This window comes from Bos indicus, chromosome 15 (assembly GCF_029378745.1).
Source record: "Bos indicus isolate NIAB-ARS_2022 breed Sahiwal x Tharparkar chromosome 15, NIAB-ARS_B.indTharparkar_mat_pri_1.0, whole genome shotgun sequence".
NCBI classification, from domain to species: Eukaryota; Metazoa; Chordata; class Mammalia; order Artiodactyla; family Bovidae; genus Bos; species Bos indicus.
The window spans coordinates 62,420,382-62,443,877 of NC_091774.1; the positions used below are offsets into that span (position 1 = coordinate 62,420,382).

At 36.8% G+C, this 23,496-nt stretch overlaps 1 protein-coding gene across 7 annotated transcripts in view; it reads right to left on the reverse strand.

The window, feature by feature from the left end:
• DCDC1 (doublecortin domain containing 1) overlaps window positions 1–23,496 on the reverse strand; it is a 477,553-nt gene that overhangs the window by 270,940 nt on the left and 183,117 nt on the right. For 6 of the 7 annotated variants that reach the window (XM_070767614.1, XM_070767612.1, XM_070767611.1 and 3 more), the window contains one exon: window positions 1,133–1,225. In XM_070767614.1, the coding sequence (XP_070623715.1) occupies window positions 1,133–1,225 (93 nt within the window). Of the gene's footprint in view, window positions 1–1,132; window positions 1,226–20,052; window positions 20,182–23,496 lie in introns of those variants that run through there. The other variant, XM_070767617.1, reaches the window with a different exon arrangement.

The following is a 23,496-nucleotide window of genomic DNA, read 5'->3' on the forward strand; positions in this document are numbered from 1 at the left end:
AACTAACAACCTAGTTTTTAACTTGTTAAATTAAGTGTAATCACTTCTAATATTAAGTGAAATGAATCAGAACTATAACTTAAATCTATAAAATTGTTTTTGTTTTTTGAAATATTTTATACTGAGATTTCCAATCAGTGTTTACAATATAATATTTAATACTGTACATATATAAGTCTCAAATATTAATATAGTCTCTAACTTAAAAAGTTGAATTCACTCAGGAAAATTTGATGCGTTACACCTGTTCATCTATTGTAAAATACACAGCTAGCAAAGGAAACACAATTACAGTGATAAGAAAATATTAAAACCCCAAAGCTTGGATAGATTTCTTTGCCAAAATGTCAAAAGAAAATTACATGAAAGTTTAATTTTTAAATATTCATGCTCTCTTTATTCTTTAAGTTGCTTATAGATTTTATTTACTGACAGTAGTACATGGAAATTAGCAAATTCATGATCTTTCCTCACAAAGATTAAATGCTTTTGCATTCCAGGAAACTACATGAAAATCATTTTCCCCTTTTGTCTAACACCAATTTTGTATTATTATTTCATTTATGGAATATGCTGTCAACTTCACAGCATGAGCTTTGGAGAGAAGAAGCCCCGCTTTAATAGTTCATTACAATATTGCCTACAGAATCTTATGATTAGCTCACTTAGCCTTAACATTTATAAACTACAGTTTTTTTGAGATAAAAGATAACATTGCTAACATTCTTCAAATACAGAAAGATAACTCTATTCCTAGAAAGTCAGAAAATAAAAATAAGATTTTATTATTTATTTGAAGTTCAATAAAATTGTAGTATTTTTCCTATGTTAGCACATTCTGTAATTCCCAGATTCTGGTTGCATGTAATAATTTCCTAATTTAGGAAATTTATGAGAAAACATTTATAAGTAGTATAAGAAAATTATAATATGATTAATTCCTTCAAGAACATCATTATTTTTCACGGTGCCTATATCAATAAAATAATTTCCAGTTTTGACCAGTTTTTTTCATTGTTATTATCAGATGACTATAGTTGGTTCACTACCAAACCCAAGTAAAATTTGTCTTAATTTTACAATTAGTACTTATTGCAGTTTTATGGTACAGTTTAAAAATTAAGTTCCTTACTTCTGCTTGTGCCTGACGGTGTTCTTTCACTGTCATTGAAAGAATGACTTTTTCAGTAACTTTCCCTTTCTGTTCATTCACAGCCAGTTTCAACTAGGAAAAAAAAAAAGCAAATGACATGAAAAGTGGCATATATTGACAACTAATAGCAACATTTATTCAAACAACTAATTTAGCATTATCATGGAAGGTGATTTCAAATTAATTTGGCTTATATGTATGTGAAAATTAATTCGACTTAGATTAAATAAGTCAAAATGTTTTTATATTTAAAACATTTAGCACTGAATTTTGCACTTCCACTTTTATTGTTTTTAAGCTCACTAAAATATAATTTCGGAGGAGGTTCCAAATAGCAAATATTTGACACTGGTGAATACTTTTTAAAAGCATTTTTCAGAATTAACATAGCAACATTTTTAAAAATTAGGCTGATATTTCCTGTAAAGTGTTTCATTGCCAGGAGGGAATAAATTGGTTGCTGTTATGTCAGGATAAGAATTCAAGGATATAAACCAAAAACAAATGTCAATTCACTCTAGAACAGTTCAGAATGATTTACAGTATTTAACCACAAAGAGTATGCGGTATCTTAAAATACCTAATAGTTATTTCCAACCTGCTCCATGAACAAAGCCAGATAAAGATTTTCTACAGTACTGCTATAGACTTCTGTTACAAAAAAGTGAATGTGACTCATTCTTTATAAACAATCCCCATCAAAACAAAATGCTATTTCCAAAAAAAAAAGGAAAAAGCTAAACTCATACAATAATATTCACTCAACAGACTGGTAATGACAGGAAGAAAGAAAGCAACAGCCTAATACAGAAACTTCTAAACTGAAATATTTAACAGTTCTTAAGTAACAGACATGCCATAGACTATCTTCTTACTGAATATTAAGAATGAATTAATGATCATGCTTTTTGTTTTGTTTTGTTAATGGCGTTGTTGTTTTAAATAGGCTTTCTCAATAATAAGCCTAACAAATCATGTTTGAGTTAACAGGAATCTTAAATCTATACCCTGCCTGAAGACCCACTCCTCTATTTGGGATAAAATGGGGGCAGGGGTCAATGCTATAAGAATAGTATCAAATCTGTAAACTTTTCTTCCACTGATATGTGACACAGCTCAGTATATCAGAGATTCTGTTTTGGTAGAAGGGAAAAACCTAAGGAATCCTTAGGTGATCCTGAGGATCACCCTAGATAAGGAGTTGACAAACATTTCCATAAGAAATATTTAGGTTCCGGGGAGAGGGAAGCACACAAGTCTCTTTTGCAGTTACTCAACTCTACCCATGTAGCACAAAATGAGTGAGTGAGTGAAAGTTGCTCAGTCATGCTGACTCTTCGTGACCCCATGAACTGTAGCCCACCAGGCTCCTCTGTCCATGGAATTCTTCAGGCAAGAATACTGTAGTGGGTTGCCATTTCCTTCTCCAGGGGATCTTCCCAACCCAGGGATCAAACTTGGGTCTCTCACATTGCTGCTGCTGCTGCTAAGTCCCTTCAGTCATGTCCGACTCTGTGCGACCCCATAGACAGCAGCCATTAGGCTCCTGTGTCCCTGGGATTCTCCAGGCAAGAACACTGGAGTGGGTTGCCATTTCCTTCTCCAATGCATCAAAGTGAAAAGTCAAAGTGAAGTCGCTCAGTCGTGTCTGACTCTTATCGACCCCATGGACTACAGCCTACCAGGCTCCTCCATCCGTAGATTTTCCAGGCAAGAGTACTGGAGCGGGGTGCCATAGCCTTCTCCATCTCACATTGCAGGCAGATTATTTACTGTCTGAGCACCAGGGAATGTAGCATGAAATATATAATAAATAAATAAATGAGTGTGGCTATGTCCCAATAAAACTTAAAAAAACAAACAAGTGATAGACTGAATTTGGACAGCAGGCAATGTTTGCCATTCCCTTTCCTAGACTGAGAACCACTGAAAACAAGTTTAAAAAAAAAAATCATGTGATATTCATGATAACTTCAGTTATGATACAACATGGTATATTTGAAAGTTAGTTGACAGTAGGTCCTAAGAGCTCACAAGGAAAAAAATGTTAAACTATATGAAATGATGGATGTTTAAACTTACTGTGGTAATCATTTCACAATGAATGAAGTTCAAGTCATCATGCTATTCACTATAAACTTACACAGGGGCTATACGTTAATTATATCTCAATAAAAATGGGAAAACACCATCATGTGAGACTGTTCTTAGAATCAGTCTCCTAAAGGAATATATATTCTCCTGTACTAAAGTAATGCAGAAAATGTAATATTATAAAAAGTCAAATATCAAACTCAACTTCCACATATGTGTAAACTGTCACCGAGATCATCTTTTAAGAAATTAATTTCCAAATGTAAAAACATCAGAACAAATCTTTTTTGAAGGGAAGCAAAACAAAACAAAAACAGAGGTAGGGAACTCCTTGGTGTCACAGCAGTAAGTCCAATTCTAACGAGGTCTCCTAGGGCTGTGACGTTTAGAGCTGTTTTCAAGTAATTCTTTAAAAAGTAGGAATTCTTTACCTCTAAAACTACTACAGTTGGAAAAAATCACCTCATTCTTACATTCAATTTATAGCACTATCCTAATCTACATAAGCTGAGGGGAAAATGTTATTAATGTTACTGAAAAGCATCACAAGCATAGTACCAAACAGAGAACCCAGTACGACAGTGAGAAATAAACTGTCAACAAAATACAAGGATACATACAGGGGGCTTTTTCTGAAAAGAGACCAGACATTCTAAAAGAGATATATCTTAATATAATCATCTAGAGAAAATTACTGAAAGTAAAAAGTCAAATTAAGAGACTGTATTTTCTAACAGCATCTCTTCCTCGAATTCCAGACACAATAACAATAGTAAGATTCTTCTGTCACTTCGGAGGAGGACGTTCTGTTTCTTCATTAAGACAAAACTAGATGCTTTGCTGTTCTTATCTAAGATACATGAAATAATTTTCTGTCAATGGACTTCAAATTTCTGAGGCTAATTTTCACATATAAAGAGGTAGAAACTTCAAATTAAAAATAAAAAACAAATGGGAAGGATGAACCTTAAGGGCATTACCTTAAGTCAAATAAGTCAGATGGAGAAAGATAAATAGCAAATGAATGATCTCATTTACATAAGGAATCTTTAAAAAAAAAGCTCATAGATACAGAGAACATTGATGGTTGCCAGAGGTGGGAAGGGGGTTGAAGGATGGGCAAAATGGATGAAGGAAGTCAAAAGGTACAAACTTTGAGTTATAAAATAAGTCATGAGGATGTAATATACAGCATAGGGACTATAATTAATAACAGCATATTACATATGAAAGTTGCTAAGAGAATAGATCTCAAAAGTTCTCATCACAGGAAAAAAATCTGTAACTATGAGGAAGATTAACTGTGAGGAAGGTTAATGACATTGTGGCGATCACTTTTCAATATCTCTCTCAATTATAAAAAAAAAGGAAAGATGGCTCCAATTTGTATAAAACTATGAAAAGTCAAATCTCTACCAAACAGAGGAGTGGAAAATTAAGTCACCATTGTCTAAGTATATCATGGTCTTTTTTTAAAGTGAGAAAATACCTACAAATATTTGGTATACACATCAACACTTAACAAGTTAAATATGAAGGTTTAATTCACCATTTTCCTCAGAGTTTGCCACTAAGATTTTAAAAGAGTGTAAGTAACAAATACTGGCTTTCCAAAACTAGGTTAAAGTGGGCTCATTCAATATTAATGGTAACCAGAAAAGAACAGCCAAGGGACTAGTCAAAGATAGTAGCAGATATGGAAGAAACAAAGAACATGATGGCTCTGTCAAAGAGAAGTGAACAAAATGATTCAAGACAATCATCTGGTTAGAGAAACAAGATTAAAAAGGAGGAAGTTCCCCTCAAACCATGTCTATGAATTAAGAAAAGAAATCCAAAAATACACCTGAAACAACAGATCCCAATGAAGTGATTTCTAGTGGTGGTTACCTTTTAAGCTATGTTTTATATAAAACTATCAATGCTAGGGCTCCCCTGGTAGCTCAGTTGGTAAAGAATCCACCTGCAATGCAGGAGACCTAGGTTCAATCCTTGGATTGGGAAGACTTCCTGGAGAAGGGAAAGGCTACCCACTCCAGTATTCTGGCCTAGAGAATTCCATGGACTATATTAATGCCAAGGGAGCAGATATTCTACTTTCTCCAAAGCCTTAAAAGCTCATAGATGAGTAATGAATAGTTTTATAGAAAACATATGGCACATTGTGACCATCATAGAAAGTACTCTTAATTTTGAGGAATTCTTCAAACATGTGCTGTCTCAGAAAAGCTCTGCTATGGACATCCTAGAAAAGAAAACCGGCTCAAGACCTTCTGCTGGAGAAATACAGATAGAACAGCAGCTATCTCATTATATACATATCATTAACATTATATGGCTACTCTTTTCTATTTTCTTTTTTTGCTGTGGATAACTTTACTGTAAACCATGTGCTATTTTCTTTTAACTTCCCCAACCCAGGTGGCTCAGTAGTAAAGAATCTGTCTGCCAATGCAGGAAATGCAAAAGACCTGGGTTTCATCCCTGAGTCCAGAAGATCTCCTGGAGGAGGAAGTGGCAACCCACTCCAGTATTCTTTTCTGGAAAACTCCATGGCCAGAGGAGCCTGAGGGCTACAATCCTTGGGTCACATGACTCAGCACACATACAGAAGCAAAATATTTTAAAGTGTATTTATGAAAATATAAGACTGTGTAAAAATTTAACATGATAGATACAATAAAATCTATTTTATAGGAAAAAATTACTCTAAAGTAAACTCCATAGTCTGAGTATTAATGTCTTTATAAATGGTACGGTAATCAAACAACCTGGTACGTTCTATGTAATTCATATTGACATTCCACATAGGTGTTAGCCAAAGAGAGAAGAGCCTATTTATCCAGCCAACCTATCAGTGCTTGGACTGTAGTTCTGATGCAGTTTTCACTATTTCACTATTTCTGCAGAAGAACAGCTTACAATTTTAATGTGAAGCATGTGATATATGTTGAGTACAACGCTCTTAATAAAACAACATAACCCAAGAAGAAAACCAAATCTAAAAAAATCTATTTTTGACCAGTAAATACTGATATATTAATAAATTATTTGATCCATATTTTATATGCAGATCAATAGGCAATACAGTTTAGCATAAAAAACAGGACAATCAGCCTTCATATATATTGACAAGTTTTCCAATGGTCTGTTAATATACAAAAGACTGGGACAAATTACTTATTTATATATACAAAACATGGTTATAAAGACCAGCTGCAGGTATTTTTTTGGAAAGTGCATTTTAATAAGGTCCTATTCAGTTAGGGAACAAATGGGGAAGAAGTAGTTTGCACTACAGAGTTTAGCGCGAGAGCTTTCTCTTTTTCTAACCACAAAATCAATCATTTGTCCAGACTGTGGGAGTCAGAGTTAGTTACTGAAAAGAGCTCCGTATATAAACAAGTCAATAACTCATTGTGTGTTATTGTTGAACTGAAGAAGTCGGCTTTCAAAAAGCTGCCCCTGCTTCTCTCAGAATGAATGTCACTGTATTCAGAGACTGGGAGAGAGTCCTTTGTTTCCAGCCATTGCTGGCTGCCATTTATGTATGGGAACAGAAGGTGGCTGCTAGGAGGGTGGGGGAAGCCACTATTTGGTATCATGTATGTCCAGGAAAAACTCTGAATTCTGTCAACCTAAATAATTTGTATCTAGAAATGCATTAATGTAACTGATAAAGAGTGGCCACACACAAAAAAATTGGTAAAGTAATTGAACAATAATGAGCCTGAATCATTTTAAATTGGACCAGGCTGCTATTTTTGGTTCACTACATGCCAACAAAGATGAAACCAAAGTATAAGCAATGGTTTGAAAAGTTCAGATGTACAAAATGAAATTGGTAAACAAGTCAATATGTCAAATAAATGCTATCTGTTCCTGCCATAAATATGAAAGGTAATTCATGGAACACTCATGGGGGTCTTTAAGTTTCTGTGTTAATTTCTTTAAGAAATGATTCTATGTGCTTAACACTTATAATGTTAGAGAAATCTGAATTATTTTTGACTTAAAATGAATTTAAATATCCTTTAGAGTTGAAGTAAATCTAAAAATTCATAAGATATAAATATTATACTATTTATTTCATCTTAATGTTTATTAAAAATCGGTTTATTCAAAATCAAGCTAGGGACTGTGAAGAAGCACCAGAACCAGGATTGAAGACTTATAATTAGGCCAGGCAAATGAAAAATACACCTGGTCTATTTAATAAATGATCCTTATGGTGGGGCAAGGAGGGGTAGTCTCTGAAATCTTTAAACAAAAGCTTAGCTCTTAATTAAATAAAGTTGGAGTTGTAGGCAAGGAGATAGTTGGAACCTAGAACTGAATCCAGTTGATTCCAAATCACTTCACCAATTTGGAAAATCACAACATTAAATCATATGACATACTCTCACACGCTGTACTAGACATTTATCTAGGTACAAATAAGCAAAGTGTAACAAGGTTGAGATAAAACATAGAAAGTGAGAAACAGTATACAATGGAAGGTACAAACAATAAATCTATAAATATAAAAGACAAAAATATTATTGGAGGATGGAGTGGTTGGAGAAAACAGAAAGCCACAAATGATGGGTAGTGTCTAACTAGGTAAAGAAGTGATAATATAGGGCAGTATTATTAATTCATATTAATTAATTACTAACTAGTAATTAATTACATGACAAAATTTGTTCTAAATATGATTACTGATTGGTTTGACATGACTTTGAAAGGGGGAAGAGAGAAGGCCGAGCCTTAAAAGCATAAGCGGAGGGACAGGGCAGAGCTGATCCAAGTGAGCTGGACTTGGCAGTGGTCTGACTGGAAGGAATGACAACAGGGACTAGATGGTTAGTGCTGCTGCTGCTGCTGCTGCTGCTGCTAAGTCGCTTCAGTCATGTCCGACTCTGTGTGACCCCATAGATGGCAGCCCACCAGGCTCCCCCGTCCCTGGGATTCTCTAGGCAAGAATACTAGAGTGGGTTGCCATTTCCTTCTCCAATGCGTCAAAGTGAAAAGTCAAAGTGAAGTCACTCAGTCGTGTCTGACTCTTATCGACCCCATGGACTGCAGCCTACCGGGCTCCTCCGTCCATGGGATTTTCCAGGCAAGAGTACTGGAGTGGGGTGCCATTGCCTTCTCCAATGGTTAGTGCAACCCATACCTAATATATTTCTGAATTTAACTATAAAGTAGGTGCTGGTCCTATAGTGAGGGCATAATTAAGGACTTAGTGCTTAGCTTTGCCTTGGTTCAGCCCCATCCTCACAAGCTATATACTTATATATATACTTAGTTCCAGTCTTAAGAGATTCCCTTAAAGTCCTGACCTAGCCCCCACTTCTAACCCAGTTATCCCACTTAAATCCCTTCTACAAAAAAAATTTGAAAGTGCCACTTTTAGACTTGGGGAAGAGTAGCACTTCTAATTCAAAACTGGTTGTGAAATCTTGCTCTGCCATATATTATTAGTTCTGAGACATTTGACAGTCAAGATGGTTTATACAGTCCAGGCCTTCCAAAGCCAGGGATTCCTCTCCCATCCTTGCCAATTCTTTGAGGAAAAAAAAAAAGCTACCTTTACCAGAGTCTGCAGCTTCTTGAAGTCAGTTTAAAAGATAATTTATGAAATAAATTTTCATAATATTTAAAAACCAGCAAATACTTTACAACTATTTTAAAACAGAAATATTTTTTAAATATTTATAGTTTGTCTAAAGGGATATAAAAGAGAAGTCTCTGTGCTTACCTTAAATATATTTAACACTTAATTAAAGAAACAAACCTCTTTAAAAATCTCCTTCCTTCCCTGTCTTTTTTTTTTTTTAAGTAATCATAAAACAATTTTAGCTCTTCCACATTCTGTGGGGAAAGTGATGCTGAGTTAGTGCTGACTTAGTAGCCAGATTATAAACTTTCTGCTAGACATTCTGTCACAATTTGGAAAGCCTAATTAGGAAACCCAGGAACTGAACCGGGGTCTCCCTTCTTTGCAGGCAGATTCTTTACCAACTGAGCTATCACAGAAGCCCTTAGGAAAGCCACTTGCCTAAATTCAACTCAGCTTGCCCTCTCAGACTGATTCTCCATTTTTTCCACTATTCTGTGCAGTTTTGGAGGGACTGTGCTACTTTGGCCAAGGGGTAGACCCCTTGACCAATCATACTCTCTCTTCAGAGATACAGAGTCATGAGGGAAATCACACAGAGATGTAAACAGCTGGAGAGAATCTGTCCCATTAATAGCACGTTCAAGAGTTTGTTCCTTAAATCCAGATGTCTGGAGTTGTTTCAGTTCTTTCTACAGCCCCTTTCTTCGGTCCTTCCTTGAATCCCACTTGCTACCACCTGTCACCCCATTAAATTCTTCCTTTGCCTAGTTAGCCTAAGCCAGACCCCACTGACTATAACCAATAAACTCTAACAGATATGTCATATATATCCTCACAATAAACGCCCCATTACTTTAGACCAGCTGAATGAGTCTCTATCCCTAGTAACTAAAATTATCTCACTCCAAAGTCTTCATAATCTGTCCTTCAGGTATTATAATGGGTAATGTAACTAGAGTAATGGTTTAAAAAATATCCTTTTCATTTAGGCCTTCCCAAGAACTTGACTGCCCAAACTATTCCAGGCATCCCTAGGATTTGTCACATAACATTGCTTTTGTCATGTACAACAGAAATGTGCAACAAAGCAATACTCCTGCATACAAGCCTTTAAAAAAAAAAAAGACTGTTGCCTTGAAAGATGAGCCTCTCAAGAAAACTCTTTACCCTCCACCCCCAAATTAACCATATAAACAGCTAAATTTAGATGACTCAACCTATAAATTCTCTCTTGTAGATTACGAGTAATGACTAACTGTTATTAAGCCTTTGCTGGAATCAGAAATAAGATATAATGTAAGAACAAAATAGAAGCCTACTTCCTTCTGTCCTAGAGGAAAAACTGGAAGATGTCTCAGAGAGAGAAGCAGGAAAGTAGCCAGAAGGATTAGGTCCTAAGTTCTCCTTTTTTAGGGTGTGGCTTGGGTTTAGCTTTCTGGAACCACCTTTGGTTTCTGTGTCCTGTGACGTGGAAGCGGCTCAGTGAAGTCCGCCACAGGCTATCAGCGTGGTGAGGAGAGTGGCTGTAGTGAGAGCGGCCCCACAAACCACTCGAGCCAGGGCCAGATCGGTGTCTCAGTCAGACCTTTGGGGGCCATCTCTAATATCACAGGAAGTCAGGTTTAGATTGTATCAGCCAGGAAGCACCACCAGAGAAAGTGCCCAAGTCAAGAGAAGAGACTAAGTTCACACACTGAAGGCAGAAGAGCAACCAGGTGGACAAGGGACAAGACCATGGCAGGCAGCTGCCGTGCTAACCAGTGACTTCAATGGGCCAGCATGAGGCCAGGGGCCCCTTCTCCCAGTGCCTCAGGATATGAAAGCCACAGCTCTTCTTCCATATACTACCTAAAGGAAACCAAGAGAACACAGGAGAGTCTATTTGACAGAAATAATGATCTAAAATAACTATTTAAATGATCTGCTCAGACTTTGAACAGAACTGGACAGTTATTTTTCCCCCAGATTCGGTGGGCAAGAGCTCAGGAAGAAAGTGATACGTGTCAGAAAATACCTCAGTCATTCAGTTATTTTGCACACAAAGCGTGTACACACGTGTAAGAGAGTCAGTCTATCGACTGAGCTAAGGAACAGAGTTCAGCTGAGAAACATGTGGCAGGCTGCTTAATTAGACCAGCCCTGCGTCGTTTTCCACACTAGAATGCTTTTCGGTTTTTACATGAAATAATGAGCCACATTTTCTCTCACCCACTAAAGTAGCTATCTGAATCAGAGAACTCCTTGAGAACCATAGTTAGGATTCTGGGGCCCAAACAGGGTAAGAGAGGTGGGCCTCTATCAGTATGAAAGAGCATCTGAACATGGGTTAGGCTGGGCATGATATGCCTTGTTGCTCAGTTGCTAAGTCGTATCTGACTCTTTGAGCCTCTATGTACTGCAGCCTGCCAGGCTTCTGTGTTCTCCACTATCTCCCCAAGTTTGCTCAAGTTCATGCCCACTGAGTCAGTGATGCTGTCTAACCATCTCGTCTTCAGCCATATCATCCTCTGTGATATGCCTTACGTGTGCAATAAGCCTATTTTCAATCATTACTTCCCACAGTGATGAGGGAAATGTCCCCATTAATCCTTGTTCACCCAGCTTTGGTTCAATCGCATTTGTGAAGCTCACTCTGGCTTTGTCCTCATCTCATACGCATGTATGAGCCAAAATACACTGCCATGTCCTAAAGACAGTGCCACCTCCTCTCTCCCTCCTTTCATTCTTCTGTCTAATATATTTACTGAATGGCAGCGCTACTGTAAACAATGCACTGTACTGGTTCCAGTAATACAAACATCAATTCGATGCCTCTGTACCCTCAGAGGGCTAACAGTCCATTGAGAATTGCAGCTCCACAGTCAGCACTTCCCTGGTTGTTTTCATTGCGTTTGTTCCTGAGGTAAGGTACCATGTCTTACAATTCTTTTATATCCTCCAGTAAACAAAACCATAACAGCAAGATAGCAGACATTCAGTAAACACCTGTGACGGATTAGTGATGAATGAAAATCCTCAAATTCTAAGTACTTTTACTTTTCATCAGACAACTCATTTCCTAAACTATGTGCTGGATATTGTGATATACGGATTTTGTAGTCAAATGATTTTCTTTAACACTAGGTTAAATCACAATTAATGGGTTTCTTTGTAGCATGGCTGCTGGGAGGCTCTAAGATGCTAATACTGTAGACAGTATTAATAACCATGAGAGCACCACAGGGGTCCAGCCAGATATACTTTCAGAAATGTGTCGAGACCAGCAATTTTCAAGTTGGTCTTGAAAGTTGAAGATGGACCACTAAACATTTATTCAAGAGTGAATACAAAAGTGACTCAGTACCCCGACACAGGAAGCACAGCCCTGTCCACAGTCAACACAGCTCAACCCTGTCTGCTATGCTTCCACCAAGTTAATCTGTAACTCTCCATGTAATTTGTCTTACTGAGGAAAAAATTCTATAATATACCTAAAACATATGACCAAGAAATTTTGGGGTTAAAAGGAAGACAGTAAAACTAATATTAAAACAAAAATCACTAAAGCAGTATATCACATTGTGAAGCAAAGACAGATAATGGAACTAATTATCAGGCTAAAATAGACACAACTTACATACTTAAGGCTTTATTACATGCTAAATATGATACAAGTTTAATGTGTCTTAGGCACAATTCCGAATTTATGAAAATTGAATGTTGTTTTAGAACTTATCAGGCAACAAAACCTAGTAAGTACTAATTTATAGACTTTACTTATATCACTTAGTGTGACTGTTTTACTGTGAAAATACTGAAGTACTTTATTACAGGGAACTGTTTCAGATTGTGCTACAGTTGTTATATGATATATGGTCTATGTACTACATTACTTTTCTAAAATCCAAAACATAACAAATTCTGAAATACATCTCTCCCAGAGTTTGCCCAAACTCATGTCCCTTGAGTCTGTGATGCTATCTAACCATCTCATCCTCTGCTGCTCCCTTCTCCTTTTGAAGAACACTTTCAGTTCAGTTCAGTTGCTCAGTCGTGTCCGACTCTTTGCGACCCCATGAATTGCAGCATGCTAGGCCTCCCTGTCCATGACCAACTCCCAGAGTTCACCCAAACTCATGTCCATTGAGTCGGTGATGCCAGCCAGCCATCTCATCCTCTGTTGTCCCCTTCTCCTCCTGCCCACAATCCCTCCCAGGATCAGGGTCTTTTCCAATGAGTCAACTCTTCGCATGAGGTGGCCAAAGTATTGGAGTTTCAGCTTCAGCATCATTCCTTCCAAAGAAATCCCAGGACTGATCTCCTTTAGAATGGACTGGTTGGATCTCCTTGCAGTCCAAGGGACTCTCAAGAGTCTTCTCCAATACCACAGTTCAAAAGCATCAATTCTTCAGCACTCAGCTTTCTTCACAGTCCAACTCTCACATCCATACATGATCATTGGAAAAACCATAGCCTTGACTAGACGGACCTTTGTTGGCAAAGTCATATCTCTGCTTTTCAATATGCAATCTAGGTTGGTCATAACTTTTCTTCCAAGGAGTAAGCGTCTTTGAATTTCACGGCTGCAATCACCATCTGCAGTGATTTTGGAGCCCAAAAAAATAAAGTCTGCCACTGTTTCCGTTGTTTCCCCATCTATTTCCCACAACGTGATGGGACCAGACATCATGATCTTAGTTTTCTGAATGTCGAGCTTTAAGCCAACTTTTTCACTCTCCTCTTTCACTTTCATCAAGAGGCTTTTTAGTTCCTCTTCACTTTCTGCGGTAAGGGTGGTGTCATCTGCATATCTAAGGTTATTGATATTTCTTCCTGCAATCTTGATTCCAGCTTGTGAGGAAAGTAGGGAAAACCACTAGACCATTCAGGTATGATCTAAATCAAATTCCTTATGATTATACAGTGGAAGTGAGAAATAGATTTAAGGGACTAGATCTGATAGAGTCCCTGATGAACTATGGACGGAGGTTCGTGACATTGTACAGGAGACAGGAATCAAGACCATCCCCATGGAAAAGAAATGCCAAAAAAAAAAAAAAAAAACACTTTAGGTAGACTAAAAAAATTAATTACAAAAAAAATAAACACCAAAGAAAATAAGAGCAAAAGAAACAAATACACAGTTCATAAAAGAAATACAAGGGCCAAATAAAACAAGCACAAAAATTAAATATTACTATTAATAAAATAATTCAAACTAAAATAATGAGATGATGTGTTTAACTTACTGACTGACGAGTCAAAAAAATTTTTCTACTGATAAGGATTAGTGAATTCAAGGAACAATGAATACAGGGAAACTGGTGCTTTCAAGTATTATCAATGAAAGCATAAATGTTATAGCTTACTAGAGGAGAATTTAGCAATGTATATCAAATCTTTAAATTGTACACAACTTTTTATCTAAACATTCCACTTCAAGGAATTTTTCAATAAAAAATAATCATGGATATGCACCAGAAAATTGACTAAAATCATGGCAAAACATTGCTTTGCAATAGTAAAAATACTACACACATAAATGTTCAAAATTAAGAATATTAGTAAAATAAAGCTTTTGACTAGAATATCATCATCCATTTAAAATAATGTTATGGAATACTGAATAACAGGAAATGTTAACAACATAGTAACTGAAAAAATGTGGTCTCAAAAAGTAAACAAGATTTTAAATATGTATCAGCATATGAGAAGTATATGCACTAAAATATTGAGAATAGCTACTCAAAAGGTGAGACTGTGGGTGCTGTAGCTCTTTTTTAAATTTACATCACCTTATATCTACAAACTAAATTTTCTGAAATATTAATACATAAGGATGATAAATCTTATAATTAAAAAACAGGTTGTTTTAAATATTGCTTTATTTTCCTGTTACTACCAATATGTATGAGTTACTACTAATTTTTAAAATCTGTCCTCTGTTCACATTTGTCCCAACATAATTATCTTTTCCCTCATTTTATTTCAATCTTGACAAGATAAAATATAATTCAGAAGCAAGAAATTTACAAGAGACAAAAGAAATAAAATACTACTTACACCTTTGCTTTCAAATTACCAATTGCCTGCTAAAACTTTTTTGAGAGGCTGGGTAGTGTTAATTAATGCAGGGCAATGGAAGGTTTATGAATTCTTATTTAGTAACTGCATTAAACTACATTTACTGCTTCTTAAAAGTGAACTGAGATGAGAGCAAAGACTGGGTAGAGATATGGGTGGGATTCTCATTGTCTACTCTGTCATTCTGGGCACTGGGGATGCACTGTGGCATTTAATCCTCAAAAGAGCTTTATGAAGTCCTGTAATTTTTGCTTAAAGAGATAAAGTAACTTGCTTATAACACAAAGTAAAAAAAAAAAAATTAAAGAACTGAGATTCAAATCCAGGCATGTCTGACTCTGCCGTCCATGGATTTTAATTACATCTTGGATACATCAGAAGATATGATTTTAAAATGGAAGAAACAGCTAGATAGTAACAGACAGATGGGCAAATTTTTCTTCAAACTAGAGCATTTAATTATGAAAGCTCAGAGTTAAAAATCAGAATTCTATTTATATAAATTGACATTAGATGACATTAATAAGAAAATAAATTACATTTGGAAACCTCAGGAGACTTTTATTTCAGGTATGTACAAAAAAACTAAATTAAGATTCACTGACTAATAGCAGCTATCATCAAACATATTAAAGTAACTTGTGTATAATTCCTTATCTAACATTCCCTTCATCTCTAGGATTATCAAAATTAACACTCAATGTTACTTTTCATTCTGAAAATTTCTATTAATGCATTCTAATATATTGATTAGTGCGACTAAAGAGTACTCAGAGGTACTGTTAACCGTCTGTATTTAATAGTTTGGATCTTTTCCTATGCACATATATAGAAATATAAGTATATGTAAAATATATGGATTTTATGTTTACAGAAATGGTATTACCTCCATATTATCTGGCAACTTGCTTTTCATTGCATGGCAGTGCCATCAAATGTCCATTATAAAACATCTTAAGCAGATCTATCACTACCTAGTACTTACAGGTATTAAAAATTTTTTTGTAAATTAATTTATTTTAATTGGAGGCTAATTACTTTAAAATATTGTAGTGGTTTTTGCCATACATTGACATAAATAAGGCATGGGTATACATGTGTCCCCGATCCCAAACCCCCCTCCCACACCCCTCCCCATCCCATCCCTCAGGGTCATCCCAGTGCACCGGCCCTGAGCACCCTGTCGCATGCATTGAACCTGGACTGGCAATCTATTTCACATATGGTAATACACATGTTTCAATGCTATTCTCTCAAATCATCCCACCCTCACCTTCTCCCACAGAGTCCAAAAGTCTGTTCTCTACGTTTGTGTCTCTTTTAAAATTTCATCCTTATTCAAAATTTCAGTGTCACACATGATTTCAAGCTCTCCTTTATCACAGTGCAAATCAGTTTTGTGACATGAGAAGTTTGTGATAGGGAAAGCAGCACATTAACTTTTAATTTTCATTCTTCTTCAGTTCTTCTGCTGCTGGGAACACATCACTTTTGTTCCCATTCCACTGAAGAGAACTTAGTCACAGGGCCACCTCCAACAGCAAGTCAGGCTGGGAGATAGTGCCACCAAGTTTCAAAAAGAGAGGATGATTTTGCTGGAAGCAAGAAGTCTCCACTACACTGCTGTTCTATATGGTGTGACCATGTAATTTACTGTTCAAACCAGGACATGCTTGAGGATAAAGTAATTAGTCTGAGATAACAAGTGAACTCGTACCATTTGGGGAATTCTCTTCTCTGCTTAATACAGTCTTCTCTAACCTTTCTTCGGGTGGCTTTTCCTGAGGCAATCTGTCATTCCCTTTGTGTTGCCAGAGCAGTCTGTTCATAACTCTAGCACACCAACTCATACATTTGTATGATTAGCTATTTACTAACTTTCCACTCTGGGCTTCCCAGGTGGAGCAGTGGTAAAGAATCCGCTTGTCAATGCAAGAGATGCAGGAGATGTGGGTTCAATCACTGGGTCAGGAAGATCCCCTGAAGGAGGAATGGCAACCCACTCCAGTATTCCTGCCCAGAAAATTCCGTGGACAGAGGAGCCTGGCAGGTTATAGTCCACGGGGTCGCAAAGAGTTGGACACAACTGAGCACAGGACGCAAGAAAGATACAAGGATAAAGACAGATGGCCTTAACTCTAGTTTGTACCTCCACTACCTTCCTTACAGACACACACATGCACACACTCACACACTCTGACTCTATTCTGGTTTAACTCCATCAGGAAGACTGCCCTGATTGGTTCTCAGTCCTGGGCATGGAGCCCATCTTTGATGCTGTACAGTAAATGTGCAGGGTGCTCTTACAGCATACATGCAGTGAATTGGTGTCTCTTGCACACTGTTCTCTTCCACCAGACTCTGCTGCTGCTGCTGCTGCTAAGTCACTTCAGTCATGTCCGACTCTGTGCGACCCCAGAGACGGCAGCCCACCAGGCTTCCCTGTCCCTGGGATTCTCCAGGCAAGAACACTGGAGTGGGTTGCCATTTCCTTCTCCAATGCGTGAAAGTGAAGTCACTCAGTCATGTCCAACTCTTAGTAACCTCATGGACTGCAGCCCACCAGGCTCCTCCATTCATGGGATTTTCCAGGCAAGAGTACTGGAGTGGGGTGCCATTGCCACCAGACTCTGAGCTCCTCTAAAACAGACTCTGACTGTATATTCAACTCTATTTCTTTAGTGCCTGGCACATAGTAGATACTTGACAAATACTGGTTAAACTGAACAGAGTTGAAGACCTGGGAATGGAATACATAGAATTCTCAAATGAAATTCCAGAAATCCCTAAAGCTTGGTAAGAAGGATAATGACTCCATCTTGTGGATCTGATCAACCAAATCTGGCCTTTTAAAATTATGTATTGGGTGACCTTCATTTCAAGGTTAGGTAAGGTTGTAACAGGAAACCCTGGGCTGCCTTTGATTATCAGCTCTGTCATCTCTAGAGCCTTAGCGTCCATTCCTATTAGAAAAGCCTAACATGAATCCTACTGTGGGCTTTTGCTTCCCAGCTGTTAAGCCTTGTATTTGAAGGGATGGGAGTCACAACTGCCAGTTGTCATTCTGACAAGAAATATTTTGGCACACAGACATTCATTGTATAAATTTGTAACTAGTGTGTGCTGAAGAATTGATGCTTTTGAACTGTGGTGTTTGAGGAGACTCTTGAGAGTCTCTTGGACTGCAAGGAGATCCAACCAGTCCATCCTAAAGGAAATCAGTCCTGAATATTCATTGGAAGGACTGATGCTGAAGCTGAAACTCCAATACTTTGGCCACCTGATGTGAAGAACTGACTCATTGAAAAAGACCCATATGCTGGGAAAGATTGAAGTGGGAGGATGAGATGGTTGGATGGCATCACTGACTCAATGGACATGAGTTTGAGTAAACTCCAGGAGTTGGCGATGGACAGGGAGGCCTGGCATGCTGCAGTCCATGGGGTCACAAAGAGTCGGACACGACTGAGCGACTAAACTGAACTGAGTGTATAAACTCAGGACATTACAAAATTTAGTTTCAGTTTTCAGAACTTGATTTGGATTCTAAGTTTTTACTGTCCTTTACTTCAAATCCTGTTCATTAAAAAAATAAAGTTGACTTTTGTTGCCAAGAGTGGTTTGAATTTGGGTGTTGCAATTTGTTTAAAGTGGATTTCCTTCTGTTCTCCAAAATTTTTGATCTCTCAATTTTATCTAGTACATAGATACTTTGGTTATTTTATGTTCAGTATTCTGATTTACCATCATCATCCACAATTAGAGAAAAGAGAATTTGTTGAGGCCTTACTGTGTGCCAGACATTGTGTTTAGTGTTTTACCTATATTTCTTTAAAAAAGATGAATGAGAAAATACAAGTCTGCAGAAGGAATGAATAAAGTATAGATATATTTAAACTGTAAGTGCTAAAACATGACCCAAATTTCTAGACACAAACTGAAATCTCTGTGGAAAAAACAAATCTCCCTCTGAATTCTTCTAGTTTGTGTGTGTGTGTGTCATTTGTACAGTATTTTGCATCAACATCACTCAAAGAAATTTATTCGATACTCATTTTGTGTTAGTACTATAAAATAGTGGTTAACAGGACACTTTCCTTCTAGATATTAAATTCTTAGATGGCAGACAGATGTGGGACAAATAGCAGTAAATATGATAAGCATTAAAAAAAAAAAAGGCAGGATTTCTGGGGAGAACTAACCTAAGCTCGAGGCTAGAGCAAGAAATGCCTCTCTGAACTAGAAATGATCTGAGCTAAAGATGGGCAAGAAGGCACCAAGTCAGGTATGACAAGGAAGAGCATTCTAGGCAGAGGAAGTGCTAGAGTTACCTAGCCCACAAAACATCTTGTACAGTATCTTACCTATATTCACAGAATCTTATTAATTATGAAATAATTCAGAAAGGAATCATTATTGCCATTTTATAGGTAAGAAAACAAAGACTCAGAGATTAGATCAATGAATAGGATTGGAACCCTTGCCTATCACAATCCAAAGCATTTCCACTATCTTTAACTTCCTCAGAAAGCTGCCTGCATCAGCTTCCTATTGGACCAACAGTCAGTAAACTTTTTCTGTGAAAAGACAGATAGTAAATATTTTAGGCTTTGCACACAAAGAAGGAACATTAAGGATAAAATATAGGAACTTGAATAACAAGAGAAAAAACAATTTTCATAAGCTTTTGATGAAATTCAAAATACAATAATAATGATAAGAATAACTGAGTATAGTGTTTTGAACTACTGGTTGACTAATGAGAAAAATTAAATTCTTTTGAGAGGAACAATATTTTAATTAATTGAGGTTTAAAACTAAATGTTCCCTATAATAAAAAAAAAAAATGTAAATAATCAGCTGTGAAAATCATTCTTAACATGTGGATCATACCAAAACAGGCAACTAGTCAGATTTGGCTCATGGGCTATTGCTTAGCAACCCCTGTACTAGGACATGACCAACAAGAGTAGTACTATTAAACAGAAATCTAATGTGAGACACACATGCAATCTTAACTTGTCTAGTAGCCATATTTTTTAAAAGGTAAAAAGAACAGGTTAAACTTATTTTACTAATTTATTGAACCAAAATATTACCATTTAAACATATAATCAATACAAAAATTATTAATGAAATATTTTGCCCTCTTATTTCATGCCAACTATTTGAAATCCAGTGTGATTTTCATACAAACAGCATGTCTCAATTTGGACGAGTCATGTGTTAAATACAGCACAGCTCCAGAGAACAGGTCTGTTGGGGGCTAGAAAAGTAAAAACGAGAAAATCAGATCATATAGAATTTATGTTCAACTGAAGAGTATGAATTCTGTCTGAAGGTGGCAACTGCCAGTCAGCCCCACAAAATGTTGTCATGTGGAAAAGGGGTTTAGGATATTGTCAGATGTTCCAGATTTTCTGAGAAAACAAAATCTAATTTTACATTAAAATGTAACAATCTCCTGATTTCCAGATATCTGAAACTATTTATTTTTTTTAATTCATACATACTGTGCAGGTCAAACAAGTCAAACCTGCATACTAAATCTGGCCATGACTATCTCTATATCTGGGCTTCCCAGGTGGCACCAGCAGTGAAGAACCTGCCTGCCAATGCAGGAGATGCAGCTTCCAACCACGGGTTGGGAAGATAACCCTGGAGGAGGGCATGGAAACTCACTCTAGTATTCTTGCCTGGAGAGTCCCATGGACAGAGAAGCTTGGCAGACTACAGGCCATAGGATCACAAAGAGTCAATTGAAGGGACTTAGCACACACGCATCTCCACATTTATGTCCTCTATCCATGTCTGTCTTTTCAGTATCTAAGGTATAGTACTCATATGTGCTCAGTAAATTATAGGACCTTCAAGTTAAGGCAATAAATATCTGCCAGCAAAATACTTTTTAGTATGTCAAAGGGATGATAATAAGAACAATTATGGAAGCAATCATATCCACATTTTAAATCACCTTATAAAAGTAAGTTTACCTACTGGGAGTAGTCAATGGTGTTTTAAATAATAAAATTCTTCAATTAAAAGTATCCATAACCACAATAGCCAAAAGGTGGAAGCAACCTAAATGTGCATTGACAGAAGAATCAATAAACAAAAGGTGGGATCACAGGTTGTAGAATATCACTCAGCCATAAAGGAGGGAAATCTGATACATATTTTGATATGGAGAAACCTTGAAAACACTTTGCCAAGTGAAATAAGCCAAGCGTGTGTGCGTGTGTGCTAAGTCGCTTTAGTTGTGTCTAACTATTTGAGACCCATGTGCTGTAGCTCACCAGGCTCCTCTGTCCATAGGATTCTCCAGGCAAGGATACTAGAGTGGATTGCCATGCCCTCTTCCAAGTGATCTTCCCAACCCAGGGATTGAACTCATGTCTCCTGCATGTCAGGCAGATTCTTTACCCACTGAGCAACCTGGGAAGCCCCCAAGCCATGCACAGAAGGCCAATATTGAACAATGTCTTTTTGTTCAAATTGTGGTAAAACTCCTTTGGATGCTTAAAAGAGCTGGTAAGTTTGATTGATAATGAGCACTCTGTTTACATGCAAATAAGCCCTTCACATAAGTATCTGAGAATGCTTCAAAACTGTTGCTTTTCTGAGTATTACATGTAGTCCCTCCTAATGTTATTCTCATAATTATTGGGGATTTGTACAAATAACAATAATCCTTCCCTACCTGGAGGACTGTTAAGAAAATCAAATGAGATAACTTTAATCCAGAAAAATCACATCATAAACTACAAAGCACCATAGAAATATTTTTTATTATCAAATAGTTAATGAAGCAAAGGTCAAATTTTACCCTGATTACATCAGTATCGCATATTCTGAAGTCAAGTCTGAATTAGTAATATACCAAAATGGCTTGCTCTCCTCCAGCCAGACTTATAGGCAAAATAGTCTCCATTTCCTCTAATTCAGGTAGGGACAAAAAAACTACACTGGTATCCAATCTGGGATCTTCAAGTACAATTTCACAGGGCAAATGCTTCCCAAAACTATTTGGATACCTCCTCTGTGATCCAGCTAGATTTGCATTTATAGAGAATTCAGAGCAGGATGCTCCTAGCTCAATACTTCGAACATCTAGTATCAAAGAACTCTCATCTCCATTTTCCAATGCACCGTCTGTGTCTGGAATTCATTTCTGTGGCAGGTCATAGAGTCAAACACTATGATTGAGAAAGGAACTGTTATTCACAATGCAGGCAGTAAGTGTGAGCCCAGATTGCAAGGGCAATCAAATCTCATGCTTCAACAAAGAAAATGATCATTTGCAAGGTCAGAAAGGAATTTCCTCTTCTCCTTAATAGGAAATACCAGGCAAATTGACGATGAATTGTGGGGGTGGGGGGAGGGGAAATTTATCTTGGTTCTAAAATACAAAGTATTCATGATGCTCCTTTTACCAAAAAGATCAATGGATTAGCCATGTAGGTGGCATGATCTTCTCTGAAAGGTCTGTATCCCATGTATGTGTCTCCTATCATTCAATGCAATATACGTGCCTGGTAATAACCTCAAAACAATTCTTGAGTTGATGGTCATAATAATGGAATTTGATCTCCATTAATTCATTAATTTCTGATGACCTTAATGCAGCAACACTTCAGCAATTCATTTTACTGTCACTTTAGTTTCCTTAAAATTTGCAGTTTTCATAACATAAAAAACTTATTAATCAATGATTATCAGCACTTTAACCATTATGTAAGATTCACTTTCAATATGCTGAATATAAGTAAATACGTTTGTTTCATGAATAAAGTTCCTTAGACTAATCATATATTTTAAAATATATATCCTTTAATATCTTTTTGGTTATGCTGAAAAATCTAATCAATATACATTATTAATGTTTATCGTTTATACTTTTTAATGCTTGTTTTTACTATACTATTACATATAAGACTGAGAATTCATACCTCAGAGCTTCCCAAGTTATGCTACTAATTGGTTTGTGACAATCAATAACCTTTTATCTTAGCATATAGAAATTTCATACTATGTAACTGGGATATGCTTTGTCCATTGGCACTGTCCCACAGTTCTGTGGGGGATTACAGGTGTGCTTATAATAACGTGAATTATAATTGAAAATTTTACCTCTTTGCCTTAAAAAGCTACCAGTTTTTAAAAGATCACCCTTGATTTTCTAGAGGGTTGCTGCTGTTGCTACTGCAGTTGATCTTGAACCTGAGTTCCAAAGTCCCCAGGAGAGCAATGTTCAAGAATATGTTAGTACCTGATTCTACCAGCAGGTACTACTTGAATATCCAGGGTTACTCATATCCCAGAATGACAAAAGAATGGTTTAAGGAAGGGCATTTGTTGAAAGGTAACAAATAATGCTGTGAAACATTTTTCAAAAATTCTTTATTACAGAATCCAGCATTGTTCAGAAGAATGCCAGTCCTGGATCTACTTCCTTACACCCCTGAATGAACAAAGGATCCACAATGATAAAATCTCCATTTATTTCCAGCACTGACTGTGTGTTTATTTCTGTAAAAGTTTGATTATGAGTAAACAGCACAGCCTCCATCCAATCCTTACT